Below are 13,207 nucleotides of genomic sequence, written 5' to 3'. Positions count from 1 at the left end.
TGTGTAAATATAAGCAAACATAACTCATTACGTTCTCTTCCTTGTCCAACATCAACTATTTGATCAAGCTTGAAAATAATTAATGGGGCTTACAATCATAAAAGATGTCCAAGATAGTGTATTTATATGTGAAATATCTATTCCTTTATTATTCTTTCATGAATGGCATCAATGACCAATGCTATGTTTGTCAACTTCCAATAAATTTTATCAACTATACTTCTTGTATGTGAAGTCATTACTCCCCATGGGATTAGCACATGATCTTTTTATTTTCATGCTATGATTGATGCAAGAAAGTAAAGTAACAAAACTCAAACTAATTTTTATTATATAATTCTCACTCATGATTAGATAGATAGATAGGACGATCACAAAACAATCACTCGAAAACTACTTCATACTAAAACTTTTATTCTTCTAAATCACGAAGTAACTAAAGATCGAACTAAAATAAATAATGATAATAAAAGTGATGGTGATATGATACCGGGGCACCTCCCCCAAGCTTGGAATAAGCTAAGGGTGGTGCCCATACCCGTTTCTTTCTTCGGTGGTGGCAATGAAGTGGTGGCCTTGTCCTTCCATGCTGCCAACTCATTCATCTTTCTGATGATCTCACAAAGTGCACAGTTATGTTCCTCGAATGCAATAACCTCTTGAGCGAGCGCCATATTTTGAGCACAGATTGCCTCAACGGCCTTTAATGCATTAATATCAAATAAAGAAACATCAGGATAAAGCTGAGAATAGAAAGTGTCTCCCTTTTCCATGGCCTTGAAGGGGAGACCGAGTTGTCTTCTCCTCCCTTGAGAATTTTTAGTAGTTTCATTTTCTTTAGCTTGAGCAATATGAGAATCCAATAATTCACCAAGTGGAACAATATTATGAAGCAAAGTAGAAGCATCATCATAAGTATCATCAATAGCAAAATCAGTGCCTATAGTGTGTAACATATGAGTATGTAAAGTATGTGGTGGTGTCACAAGTTGACTTAAAACAGAGGGCGAATCGACAGTAGAGCTAATTGGAAGTTCCTTACCTCCTCTCTTTTTCAGAGGGCATGATCTTAGTTTTGGAATCCCTGAGATTCTTCACAGTAAAGATACAGTGCAACGAATAATTAACTCCTAAGTGAACTTAATAAACAAAGTTATGCTCCTCGGCACACACTCCAGAAAATAGTTTTGATGACCAACAAGTATAGGGAATTGCAACAGTCACTGAGGCTAGTATTTCAACCCAAATTTATTGATTCGACACAAGTGGAGCCAAATAATATTTATAAGCTTTAACAGTTGAGTTATCAATTCAACCACACTTGAGAGATTCCCTCCCGCCGGCTCAAAGTGGGGGCGGAGGGGGGGGGGACGGGCACCCTATGTCCCGAACCTTCCTACACCGGCTCAAAATGGACCACATTATTAAAAACATTTTTTACATGAAAATCTGGTTATGGAAAAATAGGCGATGTAAGCCGAGTGCCGTTTATCGGGGCGCTCGGCTTACAGCAGGCGTCATGACGCTGCCGTTGATAACCCACAAGTATAGGGGATCGCAACAACTTTCGAGGGTAGAGTATTCAACCCAAATTTATTGATTCGACACAAGGGGAGCCAAAGAATATTCTCAAGTATTAGCAGCTGAGTTGTCAATTCAACCACACCTGGAAACTTAGTATCTGCAGCAAAGTGTTTAGTAGCAAAGTCATATGATAGTGGTGGTAGCGGCAACAAAGGTAAAGACAACAAAAGTAATGTTTTTGGTATTTTGTAGTGATTGTAACAGTAGCAGCGGGAAAGTAAATAAGCGAGAACTAGTATATGGAAAACTCGTAGGCACTGGATCAGTGATGGATAATTATGCCAGATGCGGTTCATCATGTAACAGTTATAACATAGGGTGACACAGAACTAGCTCCAATTCATCAATGTAATGTAGGCATGTATTCCGTATATAGTCATACTTGCTTATGGAAAAGAACTTGCATGACATCTTTTGTCCTACCCTCCCGCGGCAGCGGGGTCCTATTGGAAACTAAGGGATATTAAGGCCTCCTTTTAATAGAGAACTGGAACAAAGCATTAGCACATAGTGAATACATGAACTCCTCAAACTATGATCATCACCGGGAGTGGTCCCAATTATTGTCACTTCGGGGTTGCCGGATCGTAACACATAGTAGGTGACTATAGACTTGCTAGATATGATCAAGAACTCACATATATTCATGAAAACACAATAGGTTCAGATCTGAAATCATGGCACTCGGGCCCTAGTGACAAGCATTAAGCATAGCAAAGTTATAGCAACATCAATCTCAGAACATAGTGGATACTAGGGATCAAACCCTAAAAAAACTAACTCAATTACATGATAAATCTCATCCAACCCATCACCGTCCAGCAAGCCTATGATGGAATTACTCACGCACGGCGGTGAGCATCATGAAATTGGTGATGGAGGATGGTTGGTGATGACGACGGCGACGAATCCCCCTCTCTGGAGCCCCGAACGGACTCCAGATCATCCCTCCCGAGAGGTTTTAGGGCTTGGCGGCATCTCCGTATCGTAAAACGCGATGATTTCTTCTCTCTCATTTTTTCTCTCTGAAAGCAAATATATAGAGTTGGAGTTGGCGTCGGAGGGCATCCAGGGGGCCCACGAGGTAGGGGCGCGCCCTAGGGGGGGGGCACCCTCGTGAGAAGGGTGTGGGCCCCCTGGTCTTCATCTTTGGCGAGGATTTTTATTATTTTTTCTAAGATGTTCCGTGGAGTTTCAGATCATTCCGAGAATATTTGTTTTCTGCACATAAAACAACATCATGGTAATTCTGCTGAAAACAGCGTCAGTCCGGGTTAGTTCCATTCAAATCATACAAGTTAGAGTCCAAAACAAGGGCAAAAGTGTTTGGAAAAGTAGATACGACGGAGACGTATCAACTCCCCCAAGCTTAAACCCTTGCTTGTCCTCAAGCAATTCAGTTGACAAACTGAAAGAAAGAAAGAAAAACTTTTACAAACTCTGTTTGCTCTTGTTGTTGTAACTATGTCAAGCCAGCATTCAAGTTCTCAGCATAGATCATAACTAACCACATTTGCAATAATTCTCAGGTCTCACAATTACTCATATCAATAGCATAATCAACTAGCAAGTCATAATAATAAATCTCGAATGACAACACTTTCTCAAAACAATCATAATATGGTATAACAAGATGGTATCTCGCTAGCCCTTTCTGAGACCGCAAAACATAAATGCAGAGCACCTTTAAAGATCAAGGACGGACTAGACATTGTAATTCATGATGAAAGAGATCCAATCATAGTCATACCCAATATAAATTAACAATGATGAATGCAAATGACGGCTGTGCTCTCCAGCTAGTGCTTTTTAATAAGAGGGTGATGACTCAAGATAAAAGTAAATGGATAGGCCCTTCATAGAGGGAACCAGGGATTTGTAGAGGTGCCAGAGCTCGGTTTTGAAATAGAGATAAATTGTATTTTGAGCGGTATACTTTCATTGTCAATGTAGCAACTAAGAGATGGAGATATCTTCCATGCTAAACACATTATAGGCAGTTCCCAAACAGAATGGTAAAGTTTATACTCCCCCTCCACCAACAAGCATCAATCCATGGCTTGCTTGAAACAACGAGTGCCTCCAATATACATCAGGTCCCAGGGGGAGTTTTGTTTGCAATTAATTTTGATTTAGTTTGCATAAAGCATGGGACTGGGCATCCCGGTGACCAGCCATTTTCTCGTGAGTGAGGAGCAGAGTCCACTCCTCTTGAGAATAACCCGCCTAACACGGAAGATAAGGACAGCCTTGGTTGATACATGAGCTATTCGAGCATACAAAACAAAATGATTATTTGAAGGTTTAGAGTTTGGCACATACAAATTTACTTGGAACGGCAGGTAGATACCGCATATAGGAAGGTATGGTGGACTCATCTGGAATAACTTTGGGGTTTAAGGGATTGGATGCACAAGCAGTATTCTCGCTTAGTACAAGTGAAGGCTAGCAAAAGACTAGGAAGCGACCAACTAGAGAGCGACAACAGCCATGTACATGCATTAAAATTAATAAACATTGGATGCAAGCATGGGTAGGATATAATCTACCATGAACATAAATATCATGAAGGCTATGTTGATTTTGTTTCAACTACATGTGTGAACATGTGCCAAGTCAAGTCACTTAAATCATTCAAAAGAGGATACCACCCCATCATACCACATCATAATCATCTCAATAGCATGTTGGCACACAAGGTAAACCATTATAACTCATAGCTAATCAAGCATGGCACAAGCAACTATGATCTCTAATTGTCATTGCAAACATGTTTATTCATAATAAGCTGAATTAAGAACGAGGGACTCATCATATTTACAAAAACAAAAGAGGTCGAGTTCATACCAGCTTTTCTCATCTCAGTCAGTCCATCATATATCATCATAATTGTCTTTCACTTGCACGAGCGAACGGTGTGAATAATAATAAGAGTGCACGTGCATTGGACTAAGTTGGAACCTGCGAGCATTCAATAAACAGGAGAAGACAAGGCAATATGGGCTCTTGGTTAAATCAAAATGCATATAAGAGCCACTTCAACAATTTAATTATGGTCTTCTCCTACGGACCCCCAAAGAAAAGAAAAGAAATAAAACTATTTACACGGGAAAGCTCCCAACAAGCAAAAAGAAGAACGGGAAATATTTTTGGGTTTTCTTTTTAGTTATTACTACTACAACAGAAAAATAAACTACTACTATTTTTTTTGTTTTTTTGTTAAGTTTTAGCAAACACACAAGAAGAAAGCAGGAACAAGAAAATAAACTAGCATGGATATTACAGTGAAAAAGTATGAGCACCGACATCTAGCAATGAGTGTGTGTGAACATAAATGTAATGTCGGTGAGAAATACGTACTCCCCCAAGCTTAGGCTTTTGGCCTAAGTTGGTCTATGGCCACGGCTGGCCTGGCAGATATCCATAATAATAATTGTTGGGGTCGTACTGTGATGAGGAAGAATAGTTGGGATCATACTGATGTGCAGCGGTTATCGCCTGCTGAGCTGCAGCGTGGAGTCGAGCTGCCTCCGCTCTCCTCTCATACTCTTCTGCCTCCTCTCTGGTAATAACATATCTTCCTTTTGTCTATGAATCAAAGAAGGCGGGAGCAGGGAGAGTAATATGGAAAACACGTCATTTATCAAAAATTAAACGATATAAGAGAAGTGATTCAGGCCTCTCGACGAACTAGTGCGAAGCCATAGAGTCATAATCTAAATATGCAGGAGGCAACTCCATATCACCCTCACGAATGTCTATCTCAAGAAAATGAGCTAAGCGGGTTGCATAAATTCCTCCAAAGAAATCTCCATTATGTCTATTATGATGCAACCTACGAGCTACAATGGCTCCCATATGATAAGATTGGTCTCCTAACACAGCACTCCTAAGAATGCTAAGATCAGGGACACACATGTGACATGCTTCATCCTTAGCATTTATGCATCTACCGACGAAGAGAGCAGAATAATGTATAGCAGGAAAGTGAATGCTCCCTATGGTAGCCTGCGTTATATCTCTAGATTCCCCCACAATTATATTAGCAAGAAAGTTTCTAAATTCAGATTTAGGGGGATCCCTAACACTACCCCATGATGGAAGTTTGCAAGCAGAAGTGAAATCCTCTAAGTCCATGGTATAAGATTTGTCATAGAGATCAAACATGACTGAAGGAGAATTACGCGAAGATGAATACTCAAACCTCCTCACAAATGAACTTGTGAGATCATGATACTGGGGGCATTTGTCAGCCTCAAAATCCTCAAGACCGGCATTGCACAAATACACTTTGAATTCTTCTTTAATTCCCGCACGGTCCATAAAATTTTCCGACGGCCATTCGCAAGGCCGTACTGGAGCATCTCTTGGTGGATCCTCGTCAGCATCGCGCATAGCAATCCTGAGTCCTTGCTTCTTAGAGGAACCACCTTGGAACATCTTCCTAAGCATATTGTTTTTCTCTGAAAAATTCTAAAATTTTTAGTAACTTCAAACAAAAGTGGACCAACTTCAATAAAACTGATAGGAACTACTCCTACAAGTGCCTAGAGCCTATATCAAGCATTAGAACTACTTAGAACCATATAAATTTGACATGTAAGCTCAAGAACATGGTCACCTATGCAGCACAAATTTGCAAAGAATAAAGCACTAGAACAAAAACTAATTGGACCAATGGAGGAGTCACATACCAAGGAACAATCTCCCCAAGCAGTTTTGCGAGAGGTGCTTTGAGCAAGGAGATCGAAAATCACAACAAAAGTGGCTGGAACTCGTGCTTGAGTTGGTTTTTTGGGTTTGTGTGAGACAGAGGAAGAAGATGGGTACTAGGATAAGTGGAGGAGGGCCACCGTGGGCCCACGAGGCAGGGGGCGCGCCCACCACCCTCGTGGCCAGGTGGCAGCTCCTCCCGCGGTAATTTTTGCACAACAAATCCTCAAATATTCTCGAAAAAATAATATTAAATTGGCATGTCATTCTGAGGACTTTTATTTTCGGGATATTTTTATATTGCACGGATAAGTAAGGAAACAGACAGAAAATACTATTTTTACTTTATTTAATATACATAACAGAAAGTATAGAGAGGGTACAGAAGTTTGTGCTTCTAGTTTCATCCATCTCATGCTCATCAAAAAGAATCCACTAACAAGGTTGATCAAGTCTTGTTAACAAACTCATTCCGATAATCATGAAACCAGAGAAATTTCGAATAGCACTAAGTTACCTCAACGGGGATATGCACATCCCCAATAATAAGTATATCATATTTCTTTTTGACAGTTGGTAGAGAAAATTCAAAACCTCCAATTATAATCGATGGAATTTTTCCAATGGAGTTGATACTATGAACTTGAGGTTGTTTCCTCAGGAAGTGTACCGTATGCTCATTACCATTAACATGAAAAGTGACATTGCCTTTGTTGCAATCAATAACAGCCCCTGCAGTATTAAGAAAAGGTCTTCCAAGAATAATAGACATACTATCATCCTCGGGAATATCAAGAATAGCAAAGTCCGTTAAAATAGTAACGTTTGCAACCACAACAGGCACATCCTCACACATACCGACAGGTATAGCAGTTGATTTATCAGCCATTTGTAAAGATATTTCAGTAGGTGTCAACTTATTCAAGTCAAGTCTACGATATAAAGAGAGAGGCATAACTCTAACACCGGCTCCAAGATCACATAAAATAGTTTTAATATAATTTCTTTTAATGGAGCAAGGTATAGTAGGTACTTCGGGGTCTCCAAGTTTCTTTGGTATTCCACCCTTAAAAGTATAATTAGCAAGCATGGTGGAAATTTCAGCTTCCGGTATCTTTCTTTTATTAGTAATGATATCCTTCATATATTTAGCATAAGGATTTGTTTTAAGCACATCAGTTAATCGCATACGCAAAAAGATAGGCCTAATCATTTCAGCAAAGTGCTCAAAATCCTCGTCATCCTTTTTCTTGGATGGTTTCGGAGGATAAGGCATGGGTTTCTGAACCCAAGGTTCCCTTTCTTTACCATGTTTCCTAGCAACAAAGTCTCTTTTATCATAACGTTGATTCTTTGATTGTGGGTTATCAAGATCAACAGCAGGTTCAATTTCTACATCATTATCATTACTAGGTTGAGCATCATCATGAACATCATCATTAATATTTTTACTTGGTTCATGTTCATTACCAGATTGTGTTTTAGCATCAGACATAGATATATCATTTGGATTATCAGGTGGTTCAGCAATAGGTTCACTAGAAGTTTGGACAGTTCTATCATTTTTCTTCTTCTTCTTTTTAGAAGAACTAGGAACATCAATATTATTTCTTTGAGAATCTTGCTCGATTCTCTTAGGGTGGCCTTCAGGATACAAAGGTTCCTGAGTCATTCTACCAGTTCTAGTAGCCACTCTAACAGCATAATCATTTTTCTTACTATTCATTTCATCAAGCACTTCTTTTTGAGCCTTAAGTACTTGTTCTACTTGAGTGGTAACCATAGAAGCATGTTTGCTAACAAGTTTAAGTTCACCTTTAATATTATCCATATAATCACCCAAGCGTCTAATCATATAAGCATTTTCTTTTCATTGTCTACCAAAATAAGCATTGAAGTCGTCTTGCTTAAACATAAAGTTATCAAACTCATCCAAGCACTGACTAGCAATTTTAGTAGGAGGGACTTCAGCTTTATCATATTTATAGAGAGAATTTACCTTTACTACATGTGTCGGGATATCGGGATCAGGAGGTTCTTCAGTAAATAAAGAATTAAGATCATATGTTTCTTCAACAGGCGGTGAATTAAGACCATGTATTTCTTCAATAGGAGGTAAATTCTTAACGTCTTCAGCTTTAATACATTTTTCTTTCATAGATTTCTTTGCCTCTTGCATATCTTCGGGACTGAGAAATAAAATACCTCTCTTCTTCGGAGTTGGTTTAGGAACAGGTTCAGTAATTGGAGCAGGAGATGGCTCAGGAGGTGCCCAATTATTTTCATTTGTCAACATATTATTCAATAGCATTTTAGCTTCATCCGGTGTTCTTTCCCTGAAAAGAGAACCAGCACAACTATCCAGGTAATCTCTGGAAGCATCGGTTAGTCCATTATAAAAGATATCAAGTATTTCAGATTTCTTAAGAGGATGATCAGGCAAAGCATTAAGTAGCTTGAGAAGCCTCCCCCAAGCTTGTGGGAGACTCTCTTCTTTAATTTGCACGAAGTTGTATATTTCCCTCAAAGCAGCTTGTTTCTTATGAGCAGGGAAATATTTAGCAGAGAAGTAATAAATCATATCCTGGGGACTACGCACACAACTAGGATCAAGAGAATTAAACCATATCTTAGCATCACCCTTTAATGAGAACGGAAATATTTTGAGTATATAGAAGTAACGCGATCTCTCATCATTAGTAAATTGGGCAGCTATATCATTTAACTTAGTAAGATGTGCCACAACAGTTTCAGATTCATAGCCATAAAACGGATCAGATTCAACCAAAGTAATTATATCAGGATCAACAGAGAATTCATAATCCTTGTCAGGAACACATATGGGTGAAGTAGCAAAAGCAGGGTCGGGTTTCATTTTATCTCTAAGTGATTCTTTGTTCCATTTAATTAATAACCTCTTAAGCTCATATTTATCTTTGCAAGATAAAATAGCGGCAGAAGATTCCATATCAAAAAGATAACCCTCAGGAATAACAGGCATATTTTCATCATCACTATCATCATCGTATTCAGATTCAATAATTTCTTTTTCTCTAGCCCTAGCAATTTGTTCATCAAGAAATTCACCAAGGGGCACAGTAGTATAAGGCATAGAAGCAGTTTCATCATAAGTATCATGCATAGCAGAAGTGGCATCATCAATAACATGCGACATATCAGAACGAATAGCAGAAGCAGGTGTAGGTGTCGCAAACTTACTCATAACAGAAGGTGAATCAAGTGCAGAGTTAGATGGCAGTTCTTTACCTTCCCTCGTAGTTGAGGGATAGATCTTGGTTTTGGATCTCTCAAGTTCTTCATAGTGTCCAGTAGATATAAATCCCAAGTGACTCAAAGAATAGAGGTATGCTCCCCGGCAACGGCGCTAAAAATTGGTTTTGATAACCCACAAGTATAGGGGATCGCAACAGCTTTCGAGGGTAGAGTATTCAACCCAAATTTATTGATTCGACACAAGGGGAGCCAAAGAATATTCTCAAGTATTAGCAGCTGAGTTGTCAATTCAACCACACCTGGAAACTTAGTATCTGTAGCAAAGTGTTTAGTAGCAAAGTAATATGATAGTGGTGGTAGCGACAACAAAAGTAAAGACAACAAAAGTAATGTTTTTGGTATTTTGTAGTGATTGTAACAGTAGCAGCGGGAAAGTAAATAAGCGAGAACCAGTATATGGAAAACTCGTAGGCACCGGATCAGTGATGGATAATTATGCCGGATGCGGTTCATCATGTAACAGTATAACATAGGGTGACACAGAACTAGCTCCAATTCATCAATGTAATGTAGGCATGTATTCCGTATATAGTCATACGTGCTTATGGAAAATAACTTGCATGACATCTTTTGTCCTACCCTCCCGTGGCAGCGAGGTCCTATTGGAAACTAAGGGATATTAAGACCTCCTTTTAATAGAGAACCGGAACAAAGCATTAGCACATAGTGAATACATGAACTCCTCAAACTATGGTCATCACCGGGAGTGGTCCCGATTATTGTCACTTCGGGGTTGCCGGATCGTAACACATAGTAGGTGACTATAGACTTGCAAGATAGGATCAAGAACTCACATATATTCATGAAAACATAATAGGTTCAGATCTGAAATCATGGCACTCGGGCCCTAGTGACAAGCATTAAGCATAGCAAAATTATAGCAACATCAATCTCAGAACATAGTGGATACTAGGGATCAAACCCTAACATAACTAACTTGATTACATGATAAATCTCATCCAACCCATCACCGTCCAGCAAGCCTACGATGGAATTACTCACGCACGGCGGTGAGCATCATGAAATTGGTGAAGGAGAATGGTTGATAATGACGACGGCGATGAATCCCCCTCTTCGAAGCCCCGAACGGACTCCAGATCGGCCCTCCCGAGAGGTTTTAGGGCTTGGCGGCGGCTCCGTATCGTAAAACGCAATGATTTCTTCTCTCTCATTTTTCTCTCCCCGAAAGCAAATATATAGAGTTGGAGTTGGCGTGGAGGGCATCCAGGGGGCCCATGAGGTAGGGGGGCGCGCCCTGGGGGGGGGGGGGCGCCCCCCACCCTCGTGAGAAGGGTGTGGGCCACATGGTCTTCATCTTTGGCGAGGATTTTTTTATTTTTTCTAAGTTGTTCCGTGGAGTTTTAGGTCATTCCGATAATATTTGTTTTCTACACATAAAACAACATCATGGCAATTCTGCTGAAAACAGCGTCAGTCCGGGTTAGTTCCATTCAAATCATAAAAGTTAGAGTCCAAAATAAGGGCAAAAGTGTTTGGAAAAGTAGATACGACGGAGACGTATCAGCCGTCTGCAACTCCCATGATCGCCATGTGCCGACAAACTTTGTCGAGGATTGGCTGTAAGCCCAGTAACTCCGTACAGTATGCCGAGTCTTATATGTAAGCCGAAGGCTTTTTAGAGGGCTCACCCGGTTTACTCAGCCATAAGCCGAGTCACTCTTTTTTGCCACGAGTTTTTCCTTGCCTTGACGAATACCCGTGTTTTGACACCCGGCTTACATGTTAATACTCGACAGCGTGAGTGGCGGTTGGAGCAGGCTGCTACAGAGGTTTTTTCCCAACATGAGTGGCAGCATAACCTCCGGATTGATCCACCATCACTTTCGACGTAGGCATAGTGTTGGTCTATAGGACTCTACCGATGTTGTCGTTTTGTTGGTTTAGTTTCATTTCTTTTTGCCGGACTTTTCGGGATTGGCTGTATGCATCTTAGTTATGCAGAGGTCGGGTGTTATTCATAATGCTTTGTATCGCTTGATGCTACATTTGAGATAATAAAATACGCCCTTCTATAAAAAAAAGTAGGATGGCAAAGCTATGATAATATCACAATAAAACCATTATAAACTTATTACAATTTGCACTCCAAAATTCTATTACTGCTATAACGTATGTGATTGGCGCCCAATACCAGATAATTAAGAGCATAAAAATGTCTAAATATGAACCTATGTATAGCATCGATTGATGCCGCATGCATGCAGTAAACAGGAGTAATTCTATCTGCACTCCTTTCGTTTGGCCGAATTCACAAGTATCGTTGTTGTACTACGTACATAAAGCATTGCTGGTGGCTTGCTGGTTTAGTATGTGACCCTGACGCCCTGGTACCGGAGGATCTCGCCGATGAGCTCCCCCTTGCCGGAGCCGACGTAGCGGCCGACGATTTTCTTGTCCCTGATGAAGAGGAAGGTAGGCACCTCGACGACCTCCATGTCCTTGAGGAACTGCATGCATGCGTCGTTCTCGTCGCCGTTCATGCGCGCGAAGACGGCGGTGTCGGCCATGGAGCGGGAGAGCTTGACGACGGTGGGGTAGACCTTGACGCAGGGCCCGCAGTGCTTGAGCCCGACGTCCAGCACCAACAGCTTCCCGTCCTCGCCGCTGTTCTCTGCCATGAGCGCCTCCACGTCCGTCCGGCTGTGCAGCTGCACGACGCCGGCGTGGTTGTCGCCGTAGTAGAGCACGTCGCCGGCGAGCTGGTCGGGGCCGATGCCCTCCTCCTCGTGCACCTTCTCGGTGCCCTTGTAGAAGGAGAAGTGCGGCACCTGGGTGATGCCCTCCCGCTTGCAGAGCTCCCGCGTGGCCTCCGACTCGTCGCCCATGACCAGGAGGAAGTCGACGTCGCCGCAGGTGCGGCTGAGGTCCACCATGCACGGGTAGATGCGCTTGCTGTTCACGCTGTGGCTCGCCGCGAACTCCACCACCACCAGCCGGTTCTTGGCCTTCTGGAGCGCGCTGTCGAACTCCTCCGCGCTGTGCACCTGCACCACGCGCTCGTCCTCCTTGCCGGCCGGCTTGGCCTTCTCCTTCTCCGCGCCGGACACCGCCGCCCGCGGCCGCGCCACCACGCGCCGCCTCTGCGCCTTCGCCGGCAGGAACCTGACCTTGCTGCTGCCGCCGCCCACAGGCGTGACGCTAAGGCTGGCTGTGGTGGTGGAGCCGGCGAGGTGGCCGAGAAGCTGGGCGGTGGACGCCATTGATGCACTATCTGTGCTTAATCGAGTTAGCTCGTGATGATGGCAGCGAGGGAGTACTCCTGCTGACTGGCTGCTGCTATGCTAGAGAAGGGGGGAGAAGGCTTGAAGAATAGGATGAGGCTTCCAATCAAAACCCATCCACTCAAGATGGTTTGTGGCTGGTGTTTCATTCAGCTCAGATTTTTCAATGATTTGCACTTGCAATTTTGTCGGTTTCTTCGCGAGACCACACACCTCAATCTGATTTTTTGCCCCACTTAGCCATGGCCACAACTAATTTGCTTTGAACTCTCGGGTGATCTGGGGTATACTGGCAGGTTTCGATATTTTGATTGACTGAGATTTGGGTAGGACGAACATAAAACAATTTCGAAAATATCACCGATCGAGATGCC

At 41.9% G+C, this 13,207-nt stretch overlaps 1 protein-coding gene across 1 annotated transcript; it reads right to left on the bottom strand.

Annotated features, from left to right (window-relative positions):
- Positions 1–11,650: 11,650 nt before the first annotated feature.
- On the bottom strand, positions 11,651–12,941 carry LOC123128858 (thioredoxin-like protein CDSP32, chloroplastic). The gene has a single exon (XM_044548967.1). The coding sequence runs from the start codon at positions 12,810–12,812 to the stop codon at positions 11,916–11,918; it is 897 nt and encodes a 298-aa protein (XP_044404902.1). The 5' UTR covers positions 12,813–12,941; the 3' UTR covers positions 11,651–11,915.
- Between the last annotated feature and the right edge of the window lie 266 nt (positions 12,942–13,207).

This window comes from Triticum aestivum, chromosome 6A (assembly GCF_018294505.1).
Source record: "Triticum aestivum cultivar Chinese Spring chromosome 6A, IWGSC CS RefSeq v2.1, whole genome shotgun sequence".
Taxonomy (NCBI): Eukaryota; Viridiplantae; Streptophyta; class Magnoliopsida; order Poales; family Poaceae; genus Triticum; species Triticum aestivum.
This window is presented reverse-complemented; position numbering and strand designations above follow the sequence as displayed.